Source organism: Myxocyprinus asiaticus, chromosome 37 (assembly GCF_019703515.2).
Source record: "Myxocyprinus asiaticus isolate MX2 ecotype Aquarium Trade chromosome 37, UBuf_Myxa_2, whole genome shotgun sequence".
NCBI classification, from domain to species: Eukaryota; Metazoa; Chordata; class Actinopteri; order Cypriniformes; family Catostomidae; genus Myxocyprinus; species Myxocyprinus asiaticus.
In genome coordinates, this window is record NC_059380.1 from 40,331,433 (window position 1) to 40,355,694 (window position 24,262).

The 24,262-nt window shown below is 44.4% G+C and overlaps 1 protein-coding gene across 1 annotated transcript in view; it reads right to left on the minus strand.

Moving 5' to 3' along the window:
* LOC127427725 (zinc finger protein GLI2-like) overlaps positions 1–24,262 on the minus strand; it is a 94,856-nt gene that overhangs the window by 36,568 nt on the left and 34,026 nt on the right. Inside the window, exon 3 of the mRNA XM_051675512.1 lies at positions 1,328–1,433. Within this exon, the coding sequence (XP_051531472.1) occupies positions 1,328–1,433 (106 nt within the window). The remainder of the gene's footprint in view (positions 1–1,327; positions 1,434–24,262) is intronic.

A 24,262-nucleotide genomic window follows, 5' to 3' on the forward strand; every position in this document is an offset into this window, starting at 1 on the left:
CATGTTAGCCAATCAGCACGGAGACCCCTGACACACTGCCCGGCAACGGTAACAAAGTGCCTTGGCGTGCCGTGGGCGACACCACACTTAATTTGCCGCACAATGTCCCTGTAATTAGATGAATTTGGCTCAGGCAGAGGTAAAGACAGCTAGATCAAGGTCTTGATGAATTAGGGGTCCACTGTCAAGATCAAATCACATTAATCAACATGAGCGAGCGTTGCGACAGCTAGTCTCCCCCCAACGCGACTCTGTGTGTGATGAATAGGCTAGCTGCTAGCGGCCAGACCGAATGCATCACCATCAAAATCTGTGAATTTAAATGTAAGAACACTACTTCCTGAATTCTATCGATTTATTTCGCTCTCTTAAGATAAACTTACCTTGGAGCCTCCAGACCCCGTTTCAAACGAGACGAGGAGAGAGAAAAAAAGTTGAAGGTGTTGTATTTAAGGAAAAACAACAAAGTGTAACTTCAAAAACTAGTGCAGCCCACTTTATGTACAGCTTCTACAATACCGCCACTGATCCGTTTGAAAAATCACGTGGGACACATGAAGCTCTGAAGGTCTGGAGGTTAACCTACATTACTGGATTACCTCGGCCGAGAGAAACAACCGATACACCTGAACCAGAGGATGCAGTTCTGGCTAGGCGAATTGAAGTTTTCTGGACCGGACTGGTGCATGAAGAAAATTCAGAAATTGAATCGCCTGAATATCTGTATCGCTTCCCTACTCCTTATATACCTTTTTAAGACAACTTCCTGAATTGCATACTTGCCGTCCATAGACCACGACAGTAGTACACAAGAAAACTGCTCTGGAAAATATAGTCTACTCAATGCCTTGATGAGAGCAAGAAAAGTTTATATTCTGTCTTCCAGATGTTTGATATTTCCTCTTTCCTGGACTGGAGATTCAGCCGTCCTCAAGTTTGAGTTTTGTGCCTGGCACGGACACAAGGAGAGGGCTTAGCCTTTTTCTAAAAGGTTCAATCAAAAAGTAAATGACTTACTAAGATGATGTAGCCCAGATTTCACTTTGATTCTCAATATAAAGAGTCGTTCTGAAAGTACCTCTAACTGAAAGACAAATCCAAATGTCAAGCTCTGATATGAACAACATATGCCTTTTTACGAAAGTTTCCAACATCTAATACGTATGCAGATAATTTATGGATCACCTGTGTCCCTGTGTGTCTGCGTGTATTCTGACTGCAGGGGTAAACAAAGCGCATGCTTTATTTGCAAGTGTAGAGATTATTTATATTCACAAACCAGAGAACAAGAGAAACTGACCGACAAGAGACAGGGCTTCAGGCTTACCCGTGTAAGGCGTGGAGCGCATGGGGTTCGTAGTGGTATCTTCCCTCATGGTGACGCACATCGATGGGGATCGGCGAATGGAAAGTTGGGAATATATGATGGGGGCCTGCAAAAGAGAGAGAGAGACTTAAAAAACCCAGAAAAGAAGCAAGACTTTCTAAAAAGAAATTTCAAAGGCAACAGCGCTACAATAAAGTTACATGAATTTCAGAGCACACTGAGCAGTTTCGTGTAAAATATTGGCACTATCACACAAGAGTAGGGGAATAAATAAATAATCAAAGTATCCTAAGAAATCCTACATCTCCAACATAAAAGATATCCAACTGGGCTTTTGACAAAGACCTGCAGCTAGACACTCTTTGAACTCGTACAGATGATGGACGTTAGGAAGGCTAAAACCGTCCAGGACGCAAACTGGGGTGGACAGCACGGGGAGAATTTTCCTCTGCCTGGCTTCGCTGCGGCATGCTGGGCCGTGCCAACCAGAACATCTCCCTACCGAACAAAAATAGAGTAAACCGTGTCCCCTACGCATGTAAAAATACAATTTAATTGGCCCCAAAATCAACACAAAACAAAAGCATCTGGGTGGCGTAAAATCTGAGAGGTGTTGTATGCAGAAGATGTAAAGTCAAATACAGTTGCTGCTTAGTAACAAGAACTTTTGTACCAAAAGCTTTTTCCCCACAACTCAATATTTTAAAATCTGCCATATACTGTATGTTTGCTGGCGGTTTGTTTCAATATAAATCCTTTGGCTGAATCGCTTTATTTGAAAAAAGAATCAAATCAGCACTTTTCCTGTAATAAAGCTGGCGTTGGCTCGGGACATCCCATTAACGGTATAAGGGTTTCATTAGCAGTTGTGATAACGAGAAACCACAGTTGATCTTTGGGTGAAGCCGCACTTTATAGTGCCATGTGCTAAGAGCTGTTTTATATCTTAAAGTCTTAACAAGGTTTTCTTTCTAGTTAGTCTTTCATTCCTGGAGTTCCTTCAAACTTTCCAAGCCACGCTTAAATGAACGCACGTCTTCCACTCTTTTGTTTTCAGAGCAGCCTCATAGCTGGGGTGTTGTAGGTTGTTACCAGGACTTTACTCTGCGGTTCCTTGTTCTGGGTGGTTGCTATGGCATTGCTATATGGTTGCTAAGGTTTTCAGTGTGGTTTTTAGCATGTTGGTATATGGTTGCTAGGGAATTGCTATATATTTGCTATGGTGTTCCGTGTGCTTTTTTGTGTGTTGCTATGCGGTTGCTAGGGTGTTCTGGATGGTTACTATGGCAATGCTATGAGGTTGCTAAGGTGTTCTGAGTGGTTTTGAGCATGTTGCTATGTGGTTGCTAAGGTGTTTTGTGTGGTTTTTAGCATGTTGCTCTGTTGTTGCTCGTGAATTGATATATATAGCTGCTAAGGTGTTCTGTGTGGTTTGTAGTGTGTTGCTATGCGGTTACTAGGGTGTTCTGGATGGTTGCTAAGGCACTGCTATATGGTTGCTACTGTACCATGTGTGGTTTTAGCATGTTGGTATATGGTTGCTAAGGAACTGGTATATGTTTACTACGGTGTTCTGTGTGGTTTTTAGTGTGTTGCTATGTGGTTGCTAGGGTGTTCTAGATGGTTGCTATGGCACTTCTATGTGATTACTAGGGATGTTTTGAGCAGGTTGCTATGTTGTTGCTTGGGTGTTTTGGGTGGTTGCTATGGTAATGCTATGAGGTTGCTAAGGTGTTCTGAGTGGTTTTGAGCATGTTGCTATGCGGTTGCAAAGGTGTTCTGTGTGTTTTTTAGCATGTTTCTATGTTGTTACTAGGGAATTGATATATGGTTGCTAAGGTGTTCTGTGTGGTTTTTAGTGTGTTGCTATGCAGCTGCTAGTGTGTTCTGGATGGTTGCTCTGTCATTGCTATATGGTTGCTAAGGTGTTCTGTGTGGTTTTTAGTGTGTTGCTATGCTGTTGCTAGGATGTTCTGGGTGGTTGCTATGGCACTTTATGTGGTTACTAGAGATGTTTTGAGTATGTTGCTGTGTAGTTGCTTGAGTGTTCTGGGTGGTTGCTATGACAATGTTATGAGGTGGCTAAGGTGTTCTAAGTGGTTTTGAGCATGTTGCTATATGGTTGCTAAGGTGTTGGTCTAGTAGGCTCTAGGTATGGCTTCAGTTCCTCCTTCAATGTAAATCTGTTGGATTTTTTTTTTACCTTTTATCATTACATTTTAAGCATGATCTCTTAGTAAAGTAACAGCACACCTCTCTTCAAAAAGCCACACTATTTGAGGTATCATTCATGTCTGTAGCACAAACATTACTCAGCATTAGGGGTTTGTTCAAATCACTAGCACTAAGCATGAGCAATAGTTAAAATGATGCTTGCCTTGGTAAGAATGTATTATATTGGTCTGTATTAACATTCTTCAGGGCGCAGCAGTGGGTGGGTGAAGGGTGACCTGGGGTGGTCAGAGGTCACGGGTCATTATCTACACCTGGGGTGCTCAGCAGCTCCTCCAGAGAATTTAAATTCAACAGAACTAGTGTGAGTCAGCACTCTCTCTCTCTCAATCGCTTCTCCTGTCTGACAGAATGTGACAGACCTTCCCAAAGGACAGGAAATGACCCGCTACTTTCCTGTTTCTCTTTTGCTGCCATCTTCCAGGTGGAACTGCTCACATTCACATGTGAAAATAAAAGGGATAGTGCACCCAAAAATTGGAATTCTGTCATAATTTACTTTGTTTACAATGTTCCAAACCTGTACGACTTGCTTTCGTCTCTGGAACACTAAAGGAGATCCTTTTAGGAGCTTCACAGCCCCTGGTCATTACAGTCATCCAGGTCTGGAACACCTTGAGAGCAAATGATGACAGAATGTTGATGACAGAATTTTTTGGGTGATTGTTTCATTCAGTTGTGCTCAAGATTTGGCTGTTTGAGCCTGTTCTGTTTATATTAAAGTATGTCTGGAGAATCACAAATTAAGCAAAAGAGACACTGAAATGTCTTTCTATTAAGATCCAAGTACCTGCACATAAATTCTTTAATGTCTGACGTGACTGAAAGCAATCTATTCCTAAGTCTACAGTTGGCACCGTCATAAATGCACTACACATGGCCCGATGAGTACATGGCATGGTTTCTGTACATTAATATAGCACTATCTAAACCTCAAAGCATAAAAAAATATGCTTCGAGTCGAGCGCTCTCTTTATAGTATTTGTCATGGAAAATGCCTTAGTTTGACGTTAATTGATTAAAAACACTATAAAACACACCTGACATTCAAAGAGGGCACTGCAACAATAATGCCACACAGCTGTGGAAAACACATCACCAAGTCTGGAGCATCTTATGCATTTGGCCCCCTCTTTAAGTGATTAAATATAGAGTCTGACATGCAAAGCCATTCCAATCTGACCTTTAGCAGTAGGAGCTCCTCCTATTAAAACGCAACTGCTCAGTGAACTGCGCTATATACTGTTAACGGCTCTTGGAAAGGGTCACAATGGTTGACTAGTTGACTAATAACTGACTGGCCAACAAGTGAGGTGACTTGTTCATCTAGATTTTTTCATACTTATATGTTTGGATATTTTTTTAGCAGCATTGCTTTAATTAGCATACTGACAGCATGCTGTGCTTTATCTACTAGACAGTTTGCGTGGTAAAATTCTTTCGATAAGAAAGGGTTGCATTTAAAAATTTAACCCATTTAAAACACTGCCGCTACAGCCAAACGCGGTTAATTGGACATCTCTGGCCGTTGCGTCATGTCTCGCACTGTTTTTTTTAGCATCCAGCCACGAATGTTGTGTTTTTAAGATGACGTGTCACGTTAAAAATAGTCCAACTTTTAAAAATGCGTATCAAGACTCCTGCATTCTGTTCCATTCAGTTGTGCTTTGACTAGCTGTTTTTGAATGCAAAAACGCATCTTAGTTAAGCAACCCCTAAGAAACACATCCAATCATGGTCAGGTGAACCCAAAACCAGCCAAATTATACAAGGCTTCCTTAAGACCGATTAGTCAACTAGACACTGAAGCAACACATTGACTAGTTGATTTAAAAAATTAAGTTGACTTCTCTGCAAAAAGACCAACTTTGCAATTTTCACTATATGTTCAGCAAAGGAGTAGGATGCTAGCGCAATACAGCAGTGCTTTATGTCACGTCAAGTCATTTTCATTTGTATAGTGCTTTTCACAACACACATAGTTTCAAAGTGTCTTTACAGAAGATCATGCATTAACAGAAAATTAAACTGTAATATCTATAAAGTCTTAGAGTCATCATTGTGTAGTTTAAATACGATTGTGAATTGTGTTTAAAAATAAGTAATTAAATAATAATTGTATTTAGAACCCCTGTGAGCAAGGAACACAAAACTCCACAAGATGTTGGTTAATAGAGAAAAATAACCTTGGGACAAACCAGACTCACTGTGGGGGCCAGTTCACCTAAGGCTAACAGCATGATAATAATGCCAATATTAGTTACTTATGTGAAGTGCAGGTCATGGTTTAAAATTAGTAAACTAAGTAAGTGTTAAGGTCCAGTGTTTAAAAAAAAGATTTTTGGGGGCCTGGGTAGCTCAGCACAAGACTATCACACCTGGAGTCGCAAGTTTGAATCCAGGGCGTGCTGAGTGACTCCAGTAAGGTCTCCTAAGCAACCAATTGGCTCGGTTGCTAAGGAGGGTAGAGTCATGTTGGGGTAACCTCCTCGTGGTCGCTATAATGTGGTTCTCGCTCTCGGTGGGGCGCGTGGCGAGTTGTGCGTGGATGCCGCAGAGAATAGCGTGAGCCTCCACACGCGCTAGGTCTCCACGGTAATGCGCTCAACAAGCCACGTGATAAGATGCGTAGATTGACGGTCTCAGACATGGAGGCAACTGAGATTCGTCCTCCGCCACCCGGATTGACATTATGCCACCACGAGGACTTAGAGCGCATTGGGAATTGGGCATTCCAAATTGAGGAGAAAATAGGAGAAAATCCAAAAAAAAAAAAAAAAAAAAAAAATGTATGACCTGTAATATTAATGGCTAATGTCTTTGAAGTTCATCCTGGATTAACTGCAGAAATTCACATAGATGCAACTGTCCTTGTTAGTTGGCTGATGAAGGCTTTTGTTGGCAATTAATTGATAGTCTGTGTATTCCATTATAAGAGTGTAGTCCAGGGGTCGGCAAATTTTTTGCCATGGAGTGGCATTTTTTATTTTCATTTTTTATTCCCCACCCCCCCAAAAAAAACATGTATGTGATTTCCCGAAGTTTGAGTCCACTTGTGAAAATATTTCTATTTTGCATTTTTCTAATTTAATAGTTTATTTTTAATTACAAATTATATTATCAGCATACCATTTTGAGTGAAACATTTGTGCAAAACCTAATGATTATGATATAATGATCCTGCATGTGAATTTTCACAGAGCATCTTAAGTGCTTTAATGAAAGAAAACCTGTCCTTTTGTACAAAATGAGTTAACACAGTTAATGTCACAAATCTGCTTATTTGATTACTGATCACGAAATTGTGTGGAATCTTAAATATTTCTTAGATTATGTCATTGTAATCATGCAATCACTAGCACACAAGCAATAGCGAGAGTGGAGCAGACTATTTTATTTATATGATGTTTTTCGCACCTGCATTTCAATCTACATCTTGATGTAATCCTTCCTCATGATCACGCAGCGTGTTTTCATCAGCTGAATGGGAGACTAAACACTATTAAAGTGTGACGAGAATCGCGCCGCACGTGCAAGCCATTCGCTCATCACAAGCCAACTTTTTAGCCCTTTCGGTGAATCGCACCTGCAAAATCCTAAAACTTTATTTCCAGGTTTAATTTATATTTTGAATAGACACAGATTTTTGAACACCCCTGGTGTAGTCCATCAAGAGGTGATACCTTTAATTAGCGTGCTGACAATGTGCTGTGCTTAATTTGCTAGATAGTTCGCGCTGTAAAACCCTTTCGGTAAGAAAGGGTTGCGTCTTTAAAATGCATCCCTTTAAAAGCACCGCTGCAACAGTCAAACACATTCAGATGGATTTCTTTGGCTGTTGCATCATGTCCTGTGTTGCTTTTCTGATCCTGCTATGAAGGTTGCATTTAAGATGTCATGTTAAAAATACTCCAACTTTTAACTCCACTTATGAAATGCATTCTATCGTGGTCAGTTGAACCCAAAACCAGCTGAATAATTTAGGGTTCCTTAAGACTGATTAGTCGACAAGCCGTTCAGGCAACCCACTAACTGGTCAATTTTTTTAAATATGCATTTTGCACATCTTTTCTCTGCAAAAAGGCCAGCGTTGCGTTTCTCTCCAGATGTACTGTAAACAGTATAATCGCACTCAGTGTAAGGGAAGCAGAGGAGGATGCTAGGACAACACAGCTTCATCGTTTAATGCACCATTACTAATGCAGTGGGTGAATTATTGCAGGGTCTGATGGGAAGAGAGGCCAAAAACAAAAAGAAAGAGAGAAGTGGGTCAGTGAAACATGACAGAGCGTGGCGAACCTCGACCGCTGCTGGAATTCTCCCGCTCTGAAGTCACAGACCACCGAATGAATCCTAATCACGTGGGTCTAGTTAAGGCAACTTCACACTTTAATCATGATCTTACCGTGTAGAGGAGGAACAAAAATAAAACTGGAAAAAGATGCAAACTACAAACTAGGGTAATTGCAAGCATGAAAAATACACAACGTAAACCCAAATATTGCTGATTGTTTGTGACTGCGTAAACACTCACCGCTTTTTACTTTAGAGCAAACGTTAACCCACTCTCGGTCTCTGTCATTAAAACTACACATTACACCACAGCCTCATTCATCTGTGCCCGCCCTCAATTATCCACATTACCACTGTTATTTCTAGCCGTCACATTTTTCATGTCAGCGCAAAGACCCACCCCGTTCAGGGCCTGTTCTCTAGCACCCTCCTTCCCCCCACCCACCCCACAGGGAGGCTCAGGGGCCGCTGAATTCCAGGCCTCCTTTACTTGAGGACCGGGCTGGCTTATTCTATCATGCCGACAGCTCCATTGTTCTGTTGCAATGGGAAGAACAAAAGAGAATCGCTCTAGAGAGTTCAAGAGGCACGTTTACGAGCTTCACAGAACTCTATCCCCCAGGGCTGCACCACGGCTGCAGAGTTTCCGTAAAGCCCCTCACATCTATTAGTCTTTAGGTGATAACATTTGTTTTCACATCTGGGGAACGTGCGGCTGGGTGCTGCACTTTTTCAGTGTCAGTGCTTGTACCAAACACAGCTTGGGTTGCACGCTGCAGAGTGGTTGAGTTCACTCTGACACATTCACACTAGAGTTTACTCAGTGTCAGAGAATACAGCGAATCCCTTTCAATATGAACGGTGTGGCGCAAAGTCGTAGATGAAAAATGCAAGGGCTTGCAGAATTGACACTCTGTCATGTGACTAAAAGTTGAGAAAATTTTAACTTTTGCTGCAATGCACTCTGACATGGTCATCCGCTGACTTGTTAGCCACTTTTCCATCATCGGGCAGAATGGTTCCTGTTGCGGAACCATACCGTTCTATACCGATCCAGGCTTGTTGACATGGTGCTTCGAAAATCAGGATTAGAATGGACTGACTGAGCAAGTGACCAATCGTGAGTGGTCACGTCACAACACCCATTCCCCCAGAACGATTATCTGTCCTGAATACGGTCAGCTAACCATGCTGGAAAATCTGGGCTTGGAACGGTTTGTAGTTGTACCACACCAAACCTTGCTCAAGTGGAAATGCTCCTGGAACATGGTGGAAAAGCGCCTAATGAGAATTTCAGAGTGGCAGGCCCAAATGTGTTTTTCAGAAATCCAATTTGCTGTATTCCCACTTGATTTCAAACTGACGTGACTTATTCCATACCCTTAAAATGCATCTTACATTGGACACATGTGGAGCGTTGTGACCAAACTAAATCACTCCCATTGTAATCAATGGAACTGGAACTGAAGTGCATAAGTTCTGAGATGAGATGAAAGATCAGCTTCTGCCCATCCAGTGTAGAGGTTTTTAAAAATAAGTGAAGCAATGCTAGTCACATATGGCGTTACTCATATACATCAAACGCTCTGTCAGAGCTTTCTCTTGTACGTAGGTGCCCTAACCTGGTAATTTTTTGCACAGAATGAGCCATCTGCACAATTTCTTAAGGAAATGGCCTTAATCATTCAAATCCAGACTATTACTATAGGAGGGCCTAAATCAGATAAACGTGGTCCTTCTTAACTTTAAAGGGGTCTTTCTGATGTAATTCTGCTTTGAATATTTGGGGCAAACAAACACAACCCCTCTTTTCTTTGTTGTACCCTAATCCCTGGATCTAAATGGGAAAATGGGTCTCATCTTACAGGAAGTACTCTACAACAATAATGGCTCTTTGAGTGGCCAGGGTCTTTGCAGCGCAATTAAAAAGCTTTCTGAATTACTCACAAAATCAGGAGGGGGAATTAGACAGGAAACTCCTGCACAATAAGCTGGCCTAAGGCCTAACCAAACATCACCATGCCAACCATCAAACACTACCAGACCCAGCACCACAGTGCATTCTGGGATTTGTCTTGCTGCCACTGGGCCTCCTATAGTTTTAGAGGCATTTGGTTGTGTGCAACTCATTCTATTTCAATATCAATATCAATATCAAACATATCTGCAGAGTTTGGCTCTTCTGGAAATAAACAGCTTAAAGCTGAAGTGTGTAACTTCTGTGCCATTAGCGTCAACAAACAGAATCGCAAAAATATGACTGGGTTTTCAATCTCACGACATTGGTTGTCTGCTGTTTTACCTCAAAATGTTAGTTATCTACAAGCTTCTAGTAAGCTACATCAGCATGCTGGAGGTAAAAGTAGAAGGACAAACAGTGAGATGCATGTTAGCATGCTGTTTGTGTAATCTAGGTACTTAAGACTGCAAGAGTCTCTAAGACTGATTATAGCATGCCACCTCAAGCCCTTGATTTATCACCTCTGCTCGTAATAGTGCTGCTTAACACACAGGTTTGTCCAGATTCAGTAATTACCTCAAAGCTGAAGTTTATTATCTTTAAGACTGGCACGATAATAAAAGGAGGTCTGTCGGAGCCAGAGAGAGCGAGCAGACGCACTGATGGTGAATGAATAAGGGAGATAATTAAAATGCGATGCATTAAAGTGCCGTTTCAGTGGGTGCCGTTAGTGTACGTGGTTTCTTACATTCATATTAGCCCCGTGGAACCCCTCCTAGGGGGCGAGGGGGTATAACAGCTGGCCCAGAGCTTCAGCTGAAGGTAGTGCGCATCTGTAAATTAAACAAAGATGCTGTTCATTTAGAAAGCGTACAAAATTACACCTGAAACCATCCATTGTTGGGTCACAGCTAACTACGCTCTCAATCAGTGTGTAATGTAAACGTGTTAGCGAGGTATGTGCATGTTAGCGAGGGCTAGCACTGCTTTGTTTTCCTTAGTCAACATGAAACGGCGTTCACAACCCATTTTACTTCAATATTGTGACATTTTGCTGAATGAAACAGGCTATTCAACGAGAAAAAAATGTGGAATGTGGTCATTTTTTATCCAAATTGATTGGATGATGAAAAGTGCTTTTAGATGGTTGAAAAACTGTAAAAAAAAAAAATAAGAGGGCTTGATGACGTCAACCGAAAAGGAAAACCGTTGCAGAGGCTGAGCAGTTTATTACATTTTGTTGACACTGACAGACAACTAGTAATCCAATGCAGTTCCATTCACATAATACAAGTTTAACTGAACTCGAGCCACATCCACCCTTATCCGTTTTCAGTTTCCTAAAGTTATCATTTTCCAAAGTATGTGGTAATCGAGAGTGTTTCAAACTTCATTTTTGATGGAGGAAATCGCTGTTCCAGTGTGGACGAGAGTATCGGCCGTTCCAATGTTCTCCAAACTATACAATATGATTAGTGTGTCTCATGGATGGCTTTATGAGCAAAAAATAGCCGAAGTCACTTCCTTTTTCACACTTTCTGTCACTCGAATCTGCTCGAGGGTCAGTGATCAAGAGAAGAACTAAAATAGAGGCTTGAGCGATCAGCAGTCTACGAACCACCAGAGCAGACAGGACAAACCGCTACAGGATAATGTCCAGACTCTGTCACATCAGCTAGGTTATCTCAAACAGGACAATGGGTGAAAACATAGGAGAAAAAAATGTTATGTTTGGTAGGTGGAGTTGTATAATTACTGTAGTGGCAAGCATCACTATTACTATCGCTCACACTTTGGTTTAGTTAATTACCCTAACCCCTAAACCTCACCCTAAGCATCACTTTTACTATTGCTCACACTTTTGTTAAGTTAGTAATGCTAACCCCTAACCCTAACCCCCTAGCCCTAACCCTAACCCCTAAACCTCACCCTAAGCATCACTTTTACTATTGCTCACACTTTTGTTAAGTTAGTAATGCTAACCCCTAACCCTAACCCCCTAGCCCTAACCCTAACCCTAAACATTACTTTTACTGTTGCTCACACTTTGGATTAGTTAGTAATTTTAACCCCTAACCCTAACCCCCTAGCCCTAACCCTAAGCATCACTTTTACTATTGCTCACATTTTGGTTTAGGGATTTAAACAAACCCCTATCCCTAAAAAATCTACTTTGGCATGTAACTCATCCCACATTGTTAATGCAACAAATGAATGACACCTCAAATAACATGGCTTGTTGAGGAGACGTAATTATGGCCTGGCAGATGATAAAACAAGCAAAATAATCCCATAGATTTACATTGAAGGAGGGACCTGAGTCATATCTAGAGACGCTAATATCATAGAGACTTGAGGGTGGGCTGTTAATCAACTACCTAACAACCAACCAGAATACCCTGCAACCGCACAGCAATGCTCTGACAAACACCCACAACCCCTGAGCACTGCTGCAGTGAGATTAGCATGTGTACGCACCATTCACATTTTCACCACTCAAATAAACAATTCTTTGATAATAAGGTTTTCAACATTTAAAAAAGAAACAGAGAATAATGAGCATAAACCACTAATTATCATTTTGCAAAAACATCAAAACCGTGTAAACAAATGAGATGGGAAGCTGTGGTTTATTTCTCGCTGTGTTTGCTTCTCCATGAGATTTAACAGAAATCCAGGGGCTTCCATTGATATTTATAAACATCCACAGCACTTCCTGAAACAGCCTAAATTAAGACCATACACTGAGTCTGTATTTTAAGGGTTTGTCCTTAAAACACTTTCTTTATGGCTTTTTTTTTTTTTTTTTGTCTTTTGTCTTATTTTGAATAGTAAAGCCATGCTTTCCCGAGAGTACCTGGTGCATATCAGAACATGAGTCAAAACTACACAAAATTTCAATAGAAAAAAGTTTAATTGTTGCTTGAACTATCCCTTTAAGATGCGTTCAATTCAAAACATCTTTACCGAATTGTGCGGACAAATTTAAATACATCTCAGAATTTGAGTTTATTTTATAAACTGACTTCCAGTAATTCTTCCAAATGTTTTTCATTGACCATCATTCAGACGGTCTCTCTCCCTCATGTTGCTCTCATAAAATCACAGCAGAAGCTTTTTTGTGTGGCATGTTTGAAAGCTGAATGAAAAACATGTGTCGTTTGCAGTCAGTCTCACTCATGCCGCGCTCTTTGCGAGGGATCTGGGTAATCGTTAGACTTTGCAAGAGGGCCCCACTTTTGCTGTTCACTAATTCTTCATACGATACTGTCCTGTTCCTAGGAACATTATGTTTTATTTGATTTTTTGTGCGTATATGTCTTTTTTTAAAGACCCCATGAAATCAGAATTGGAGTTTTGTGGCTTTTAGTAAATGTCTGTTAGCTTAGCAGTAATGCTAGTGTTCTCCAAAAGGTTAACTTTTAGCAGATTCACTATACTGTTAAGAGATCTGTTTGAGTGCTTCATAAACTTTACTCAGGTTTTGTTTGTGTGTTTGCAGGGTGTGAATAAAGGTCAATGGTTCAGTACTTGAGTATAGCCAAGAGCTGTTGTCACTTTAGGAATCAAATTCAGCTTAGCATCCAGGCTAGTCCACTACATGTAAACACACATGCGTTTCTTAAGATCTAATCCCCTCTCAGTAATTTATAATGTTGATCTAAAGACCAGTGACACATTTCAAACATCTGCTAATGTGGTTTAGACGTTTTACTAGTAAGCGACCCTTTGAACCTCAAGATCACCTACTGAATTCTGATTTCATTGAAATACAGAATGGAATTCTAGGGTACTGCTTACTGCAGTATAAACTGTTTAATGCATACTATTTAAAAATAGCATATGACACAGTATGTATTATTTAAATATAAACATTTCAAACAGTTGTCAATACATACATGCCTGTTTAAGTGAGGGGTGTTATCATCTCTGAAGCGAAAATGATTAGCCAAATCATTTTGACAAAGTGTCTGTTTATAGATTCTCCTTTGACCTGACAGGTGTAGAGAGCAATGAACATTTTTAGATAATTAGATTTGAATTTTTCCCAAGGGTTACAAAAGAATAAAATGTCTTTGTTGAGTTTATCTTTGTCTGTCTGTGTCATGAGTGAGCTGTTAATTGAAGCTCTTTAATTGAATAATTAACTCCTGTGCTGACAGCTAGCATTGCTTAAGGCACAAAGTGTCGATTAACAAGATGTGTCTGTGGGCATGTTGACCCTGTTTCAGCGTGGCCTGGTTTGGGACACACTGTAATTAGCTTTTACACTCTCATGTGCCAGGTTAAAGACAAAGCGTTAAGTCGCAGTTATTAGCCTCGGCGCTAGAGTGTGTTAAAACTAACACAACTAACATACAAAAAGCTAGCCTTTTGCGGATACAATGGTGTATCTTAACAAGTGGTGTTTTATTTATAAAACTTGTAATGGTTCATATAAGATGTTGTTGTGGAAAGCTAGTCAGATCTAAATCTAACGCGGACATAGGTAAAGTTTTAGCAAAGTTTTGCTGAAAAAACATTTCTTTTTTTAGCAGGGAATTTACTCATAGATTTTAATTGTAACACAATTCCCTGTTGGAAAAAATATATAAGTAGCTTTTCTAACTATTCTTAGCAGGTTTAAGATGATTCATCTAGTCTCCCAGATTGGCCAGCTGACAAATGAACAAAAGCCCTCTAAAACCAACAAAACAGACGAGCCTAACTAGCTTGACCAGGCTGAGAGACTAGCAACTAACTAAGTTTGCTTAAACTAACAAACCATATTAACCTGGTTTAGTCAGATTTTTTATTTATTTTTTTCAGCAGGGTTTAACATGAAGCCATATTTCTCTAAAGCAGGTAAAAATGACTGTGCTTTATAATCAAAAACAAAAACGCGTTTTTTCCTGCTGGGTTCATGTTATGTCTGAATGTAATCGTTGCCGCGCGGCTGAGGCAGGGGTGAACTTGTGGGAATAACACTGATGAAGGATGCTGTGTTTGTGGGGGTTTGGATGGTGATATGGAGGTTTTGATTATGAAATCAGAGTACAAACTCCATGACTTGACCCAAACACCCCCCACGCCCCCTATAGGACCGGGCCGCATATGGTGCGAGTGGGCCCTCATTAGATTTTCCTTTGGTTACCCTCTATGTCAGGCTGATGGTTTTGTTATGTATCCATGCTAATAACAGTGTATGGCGGTTGTCAGAGTTGATATCACTCTATTGTCAGTTCAAAGATTGTAATTAGATTCACATTTCACTAAGAGGGAGGATCACCCTCTTGTTTGGTACTTCATTTCTTTCAAATCAGAGCATTAATTTACGGTGAGTTTTTAGAAAAGACAGTGAAAGATATTGTTTGGTTGTATATAACATGAGTCATAAATGAAAGCCAAAATGTGCTTTAAATAAACAGCAATGTTTTTAAAGTGTCATTATTAGGACAGTTTTCAATATTTAACCATTTTATGAATCATAACAGTTACAAATATTAATTTGACACATAACTTTATATGTATTTTTTATTATTCCAGACAGATAAGTAGACAGACAGAAAACAGACTGACAGACAGATAGGTTGACAAACAGACAGACAGACAAATAGGCAGACAGACAGACAAAAAGACAGTCAGAAAGATAAACAGATATTCAGAAAGACAGACATGCAGACAGACAGATAGGTAGACAGCTAGGCAAACAGACAGACAGACAGACAGTAAGAAAGACAGACAGACAGATAGATATACCAACAGACAGATAGGTAGACATCCAGGCAAACAGATAGACAGGTAGACAAAAAGATAGACAGACAGACAGACAGGCAGACAGAGAAATAGATAGACAGACAGTCAGAAAGACAGACAGATAGATATGCCAACAGACAGATAGGCAAACAGACAGACAGACAGATATACCAACAGAGAGATAGGTAGACAGCCAGGCAAACAGACAGACAGGCAGGCAGGCAGACAGACAGACAGGCAGATAGGTAGACAGTCAGACAAACAGATTGACAAACAGACAGACAGATAGGTAAACAGATAGACAGACAGATAGGTAAACAGACAGACAAACAGACAGACAGTCACACAGATAGATCGATATATAGATTGGTTGAAATACAGACAAACAGACAGGTAAACAGACAGGTAAGTAGACATACAGACAGATATTTAATTATATATTGTAAAATAATAAAATGTCTAAACCAAACAGGCTTCATGAATATAGTGTCTTTTCAATAGCGTTTTCAGAGTCAGTGTAACTACAGTAAGCGTTGCTATTGTGTGTACATGTTTAATTGAAACACAACTCCTCCGAGACTCACTTTGTGCACTGTATGTCACACTGTGTTTACACTGTACAGTACTAACATGACAATCTCGACATCAACACAGAACAACATTCAGACTCAAACTGTGCCAGAGAGTTTCACAGAAAAGCATCAATCACGCGTCCTGTGCCCAATGATATCATCCCTTTAAGCCCCTCTATTGGCTCATGCCATGGGGCATCCTGGCACTTTACTGAAGAGCTGCAGGGTACTTTGACTAGCCCTTGTGTCTGTGTGCCCCTCAACGATGGTCGTTCTGCGATCTCAACCCACGGTAAAGACTGAATGGGGGTTTGATGTGGAGAACTCATGTTTATGCACAAAGAACTTCATTCACAAGCCCACCTTTTGTCAGCCAAGACCGAAAAGATTCACTGAAAGCAATCTTACCACCCCCTCCTGCTGGCGTTTGTCAGAGCCACTGATGTCTGAGAGGAACCCGCAGAGTCTTTATCAAACCCGGCAGAGCTCTGGATGTTTTCAACACTTTAGCTTTGAATGCAACTCTGCACGGCAAAATGATTTACATAATGAAGCAACAACAAACTGACCAGTCATCTCTGACTGAACGTTGAAAGGCTGGGATAGTTCACCCCAAAATCTGTCATCATTTACTCAACTTATGGCTTTCTTGCTTCTGTGGAACACAAAGGTGAATTTTTTATGAATATTCTTGCCTCTGGTTTAAGGGGACTGGGACTGTCGAGCTCCAAAATGACAAAAAAAGCATTAAAAAAGTATTGTGAAAGTAGTCTGTGTGACTCGGAAGCTATATTCCAAATCTTCTGAAATAATACGATATCTTTGTGTGAGGAACAGACCCCATGGACAAAACTGGAAAGAGGCAGCAGTCATTTAACAGTTTTCTCTACAGTTGGTACGTGCCAGTAAAGATTAACTCGTAATTTACCCAAACATCTTAAATCTGTTGTAAAAAGTTAAAGGCCATGGCACACTTCATATGAAATCGAAGAACGAACGGGTGTGACATCAATTAGAACAAAATCTGGCTTTTGAGTTTGTTTCTGTGGTTCGTAACAGCTTCACCAGGGTGAACATTCAGGAAAACTTCGTACCGACTGCTAAAAACCTTCTTACTGCCATTGGTCCGTGTTATCGGTAGGAGTGATCTGGAGCTCCACCTACTTTGAGGCCGACAGCTAATTCCTGTTCAGTAAGTTAAGATCAGTCAACATAAACACACAAGTATGTAGAGTTATTAGCGTCCTGGTGAAAATGTACCTACATCTGTACGATTGTCCGCGTAGAGACATTTTCCAAGAACATGTAATGCGATTTTTTTTAATTAGTCTACAAAAGGAATCAAATCTACTCAAATACTCTTAAGTGCCCATTTACTCATGTGCCATCTGCAGACAAAAGCCATTCACACATCTGCCCAAAGTGAGATATGCCTATCATCATACTTTTGTCTGTATTCTACCCATTAACACTCTTTTAGACACCCATCTTTATAGTATCAGTGTCATCATAAATTCCAATAACAGAGTGTAACCAGTGCAAAATTATGGCCGCGTATAGCATGTTAACGCCATGAATGTAAAAGGTAAACATTACAAATTACACATTATCTAGAGCATATTTATTACTTTAAATCATCATTGAGTAGTTAAAACAGATTCTTTTACTGATCTCGTGTGAACTCATCCTGGTTACTTTCGTAACCTCCGTTCCCTGATGGAGGGAACAAGATGTTGTGTCAATGTAGTGACACTAGGGGTCACTCTTGGGAGCCCCAAACACCTCTGATTTTGAAAAAAGGCCAGTGAGAATTGGCGAGTGGAATTTGCAAGCCACTCCCCCGGACATACGGGTATAAAAGGAGCTGGTATCGCAACCACTCATTCAGGTTTTATGCTGAGGAGCTGAGACAAGGTCCCGGCCATTTCAGCGGGTAGTTCAGTATTGTGGCAAGAGGGACACAACGTCTCGTTCCCTTCATCAGGGAACGGGGGTTACGAAAGTAACCAGGACGTTCCCTATCTGTCACTCACTCAACGCTGTGTCGATGTAGTGACACTAGGGCACCCTATATGAAACGCCACAATAAGCTGAACTGTGTTATGTGGACTGGCGGTGCGAGACAGGCAGACCACTGTGTGCCTCGTAGCCAGCGCATTAGGCCGTCACGTAACCTCCCCCAATGCTCTTATGAGCGTCAAACGGTCATTTAGGAACAAGTCGACTTGCCCAACAAATAGGGACAGACTAGCCCAGCCGTGGCCTCTTTTCCTGTTTTTTCTCCCCAAAAAGAGTGGAATTTTGTTTACCGGCTGGGGGCCACAAGTGTCTACGTCGGGGGGTGTCACTCCAAGGGGAAGACACCACGGAGCCACACCCCACCCGGGGGGGGGGGGGGTATTTTGAGTGGAAATAAATCACATTGTCTTACCGAGTCTTGTCAGAAGTATGTCATGTGGAGAAGTCCCATAGTAGTTCCTACCCAACGGGGGAGGAGTTCTACAAACACGGTGACCGGGGGCAGAGGAACCTCTGCCCAAGGAAGATGCAGTTTACCGACAGGGAAACGATTTAGCGGAAGATATATCATATTGGGTCACCTATGGGGAAGCAGCGCATGTGAAGCACCTACCCCAGTACAGGGCTTAGTTAGCACATGTACTGGGCCGACAGCGAGTTTCTCCGCAAACTCGCCTGCCACAGGGCTAAGGAGGAAAGTCATCCAACTTGTGAACACAACTGGGAGTCAAAAGTGCACATCTTCACCTCATGGGAGGGGAAAGGCTCTATGTGCAAGCGGTACACCCGGCCAGCTGTCCTTGAACTTACCTGCTTGCACCTGACAATACACGGGACGAGACTGGCTCAACACAGAGATTATAGAACCTCGAAAAGGTGTTGGGGTGTTGCCCAGCCCACTGCTCTGCAGATGTCTGCCAAAGAGGAACCATTGGTTAGGGCCCAGGAGACTGCCACACTCCTAGTAGAGTGGGCTCGTAGCCCCACAGGGGGCGGCATGTCCTGAGCATGATATGCCATCACGATGGCATCAATGACCCAATGGGTGATCCTCTGTTTGGAGACAGCGCTCCCTTTCTGCTGTCAGCCAAAGCAGACAAGGAGCTGCTCGGAACTTCTAAAGCTCTGCGTGCGATCCAAATAGATGTGTAAAGCACGCACCGTATACAGCAACGCCAAAGCTGGGTCTACCTCCTCCCGGGGCAGTGCTTGCAGGTTCACCACCTGATCCCTAAATGGGGTCGTGGGAAACTTGGGCACATAGCCCGGTCGGGGTCTCAGGATCATGTGAGAGTAGCCCGGACTGAACTCCAGGCACGTTTCGCTACCCTCTTGATGGAAGTGAATGCAGTCAGGAGGGCAGTCTTCAAAGAGAGTTCCTTAAGCTCAACTGACTCTAGGGGCTCGAAGGGAGCTCCCCATAGACCCCAAAGGACTACAGAGAGGTCCCACAAGAGGATGAGGCGCGGTCTGGAGGGATTCAACCTCCTAGCACCTCTCAGGAACCTGATGATCAAGTCATACTTCCCCAAATACTTACCATCTACTGCATCGTGATGTGCCGAAATGGGGGATACATAAACCTTCAAGGTGGAGGGGGACAGCTGCCCCTCCAGCCTCTCTTGCAGGAAGGAAAGCACCGATCCGTCTGCGCATCACTGGGGCTCTTCGCGTCGGGAAGAACACCACTTAGCGAACAGACACCGCTTCAAGGCATACAGGCGCCTCGTTGAGGGAGCCCTAGCCTGAGTGATCGTGTCTACCACTTAGATCTTCCACGTCCCGTCCAAGGGCCAGATATGGAGATTCCAGAGGTCTAGTCGCGGGTGCCAGATGGTGCCCCGTCCCTGAGAAAGAAGGTCCTTCCTCAGGGGAATTTGCCAGGAGGGGCTGTCATGAGGAGTGTGAGGTCCGAGAACCACGTCTGGGTGGGTCAATAGGGTGCTACTAGGACAACCTGCTCCCCATCCTCCATGACCTTGTACAGGGTCTGTGCAAGTAGGCTCACTGGGGGAAATGCATATTTGCGTAGTCCCGGGGGCTAGCTGTGTGCTAGCACATCTATACCGAGGGGTGCCTCGGTCAGGGCGTACCAAAGCGGGCAATGGGTGGATTCCCAGGAAGCAAACAGGACTACCTGTGCTCGACCGAATCGACTCCAAGTCAGCTGGACCACCTGGGGGTGGATTCTCCACTCTCCCCTTAGCGTAACCTGTCGTGACAGCGCTTCTGCTGTGGTGTTGGGGTCGCCTGGGATGTGAGTGACTCGTAGCAACTTGAGGCGCTGCTGACTCCAGAGGAGGAGACGGCGGGCAAGTTGTGACATGCATCGGGAGCGTAGGCCACCTTGGCAGTTGATGTACGCTACCGTCGCCGTGTTGTCCGTCCGGACCAACACATGCTTGCCCTGGATCAACGCCGGAGCCTCCGCAGGGCGAGCAGTACTGCCAACAACTCGAGGCAGTTGATGTGCCAACGCAGCCCCGGGTCAGTCCAAGAGCCGGCGACAGCGTGCCCATTGCATACGGCGCCCCAGCCCACCTTGGAGGCGTCCATCACAACCACAACAAGCCTGGAGACCTGCTCTAGGGGAACCCCTGCCCGTAGAAATGCTAGGTCGGTCCAAGGGCTGAAGAGGCGGCGACAGATCGCTGAAGCGGTCTCATATGCATCAACCCGAGCGGTGTGGCCACCGCTGAGGATGCCATATGCCCCAGGAGCCTCTGAAAAAGTTTCAGTGGGACCGCTGTCCTCTATCTGAACGCCTTCAGACAGTTCAGCACTGACTGTGCGCGCTCGTTCATGAGGCATGCCGTCATTGAGACTGAGTCCAACTCCAAACTGAGAAAAGAGAGCTTGCTCTTTTCCCAGTTGACCCGAAGCCCCAGTCGGCTGAGGTGCATGAGCACCAGATCCCTGTGTGCACACAACACATCACGAGAGTGAGCTAGGATTAGCCAGTCGTCGAGATAGTTGAGGATGCGGACGCCCACTTCCCTTAGCGAGGCAAGGGCTGCCTCTGCGACCTTCGTGAAGATGCGAGGGGATAAGGACAGGCCGAAGGGGAGGACCTTGTACTGGTAAGCTTGGCCCTCGAAAGCAATCCACAGGAAGGGTCTGTGTCGAGGTAAAACCGAGACGTGGAAGTACGCGTCCTTCAGGTCTACCGTCACAAACTAATCTTGATGCCAGACGCTCACTAGAATGCGTTTTTGCATCAGCATCTTGAACGGGACCTACTACCTTTCTTCGGTATGATGAAGTAGGGGCTGTAAAAACCCTTCTTCATCTCGGCCGGAGGGACAGGCTCTATCGCACTCTTCCGTAGAAGGGTAGTGATCTCCGCACGCAAGGTAGCGGCATTCTCACCCTTCACCGAGGTGAAGCAGACACCGCTGAACCTGGGCGGGCGCCTGGCGAACTGAGTTGCGTAGCCGAGTCGGACGGTCCGGGTCAGCCATCGTGACGGGTTGGGAAGCGCAAGCCACGCGTCCATGCTCTGGGTGAGGGGGACCAAGGTCCCTGCAGTCCGTCGGAACCAACCTGGTGTGGGCGTGTTTGTGCCACAGCTGGGTGCGCAGGTGCCGGGGGGCCGACCCTGGAGTGCCATACCTGCCATAAAGGAACGGTGGCCGGTGGTCGTGATAACGATGGCCGTGAGCACCGGATATGTGACCCAGGGAAAGAGGAAACTGCTCCTTTTCTGAACGTGTAGGTGCTGCAGCCCTTCGGGCAAAGGATTCTCCTCCCGGCCCTCCACCGGGGGATGGAGTGGTCTGCTTAGCATCTCCAGGCCTGCAGCAGGTCTCCATGTGTCTGGGTCACCTGTCTCCAGGGTGCTTCGAAGCCTCTCTCGGGTTCTTGGTGGCCGGCCGTGAGACGGGTGGCGTCTGCTTCCTGCGGGTGGCTCCATGCCGGGGCCGGGCCGCAGGGGCGGGCTGCGGTGGAGCCAGTGTTGTTGCAGCAGGAGGACGAGGTGTTGAACCGCGCCAATACAGGCTGTGCTGAATAACCTCCGTCTGCTGTTTCACCGGCGAGAACTGCTGGGCGAAGTCCTCGACGGTGTCGCCGAACAGGCTGACCTGGGAGATGGGGTGTCAAGGAACCGTACCTTGTCAGTTTCCCACATCTCGACCAAGTTGAGCCATAGGTGGAGCTCCTGGACCACCAGGGTGGACATCGCCTACCCGAGAGTTCGCACCATGACCTTCGTCGCCCGGAGAGCGAGGTCGGTCGCCGAGCGCAGCTCCTGCATCAATCCCGGGTCAGAACTACCCTCGTGCAGTTCTCTTAGCGCCTTGGCTTGGTGCACTTGCAGGGAGAGCCATGGCGTGCAGGGCGGAGGCAGCCTGTCCAGCGGCACCGCAGGCCTTAGTCGCCAGAGACGACGTAACCCTACAGGCACTGGACGGGGGTCTCAGGCGGCCCCGCCAGGTGGCTGCGTTTTGTGGGCACAGGTGCACTGTAACTGCCTTATCCACCTGGGGAATCGCCGAGTACCCCCTGACAGCCCCACCATCGAAGGTAGTGAGAGCGGAGGAGCTCAGAGACCGGGTCCGGGCAGTGAAAGGTGCCCGCCATGACCTCGTGGGCTCCTCATGCACCTCCGGGAAGAAAGGGACCAGGGCGGGGCGTGGCCATGAGCGGAGCTTCGGGTCCAGGAACCAATCCTCAGGCTGCAAGGATTCAGGGGGGTGGAGGGTTCCACTCCAGCCCAATACACGCAGCCGCCCGGGCAAGCATGGCTGCCACCTGTGCGTCAGGCTGCGACTGGGCGACAGCACCCGAAGGTGGGAGCCCAGTCAAGTCCTCAGCGTCAGACTGGACAGCCCGCTCTCCGATGCTGCAATCGAGAGCTCATCCACTTCGCGAGCACCCAAACGAGATTGCGAACTCACCCTGAGACAAGCCGGCGGTCTCATCCCAACAGGGCAAACGAGCGTACTTGGAAAGTTGGAGGTCCGCGGGGAGTTACCCGGCGGAGTGGTTCCATTGGGGTCCCCAAATCGCCCCCAGTGCTAACCAACACAGCCTCAAACCCGTAGGTAGAAGGACAAAGGTGGGGAGCCACTGGGGTGGTCTTTCCCTCTAATGAAGGAAAAACCGCAACCGCAACGTTGCCATGGTCACGCTCTCGCAGTGAGAACATGACCCGTCCACAAACGCTGTCTCCGCATGGGCAGCGCCCAAGCATGTAAGACCGCGATCGTGGCCATCGGAAGTGGAGAGGTAATGACTGCAACCAGGAAATACACACAAATGGAGAGGCATCTTTAAAAAGACGCTCTCCATTAATGCCACTCTTTTAGAAGTGAAAATATACACTTTCAGTAGGAAGAATACACTCTTTTAGCTGCTGAAGTGCCCAGGGGCGTTCTCTGCACTTCACCAGTGCAAGAGGGGGAGAAGCCGCTGTAATGCGCCGTAAATCCAACAGCTTTTCGAGGTGAATGGATCGGCAGAGTAATTCAGCTCGCTGAACACAACCGCTCGGCTCCGAAGAGAAAATCTGAATGAGTGGTTGCGAGCCAGCTCCTTTTATACCCGTATGTCCAGGGGGAACTACTCTATTATTCTACTATGAAGTCATTGATAACACATTTTAATGTAATATAAGCTGATGTTTTACATGTAGTCTTAAGCATCCTCATATTTAAATGCTCCCCTAAATGCCTCCCCCTGCAGCGTGCATGGTGTCTGAATGTTTGCAAACAATATGTCATTGCTCAGCTATTTCGAACTTCTTTTTGGCACTGAACGAAGATCAAAGAAAAGTAAAAGTACACCTCTACTTAACAAGCCACATGATTTGAGGTATTATTCCTGTTCGGGACAATTAAGTATGAGCAATAGTGATCATTACATTTGCCTTCCCAACAACCACAGGTTCTTTCCACCTTTGATTCAACAAAGACCCCTATACTTTTGCCATTTTTGGCTGTATAGAGTTCTTGAGATGCTTTATGGTTCTTTGGAGATTAGAAAGTTATTGATGTATAATCATAGGCTCTAAAAACCATCGATAAACTGATTGCTGCTTTTAAGAATTCAAGAAAAAAAAAGTTCTTTGTGGAACTTCTAAAGGTTCTCCAATGACATCAGTCGCGAAAGCTGGTGATAACC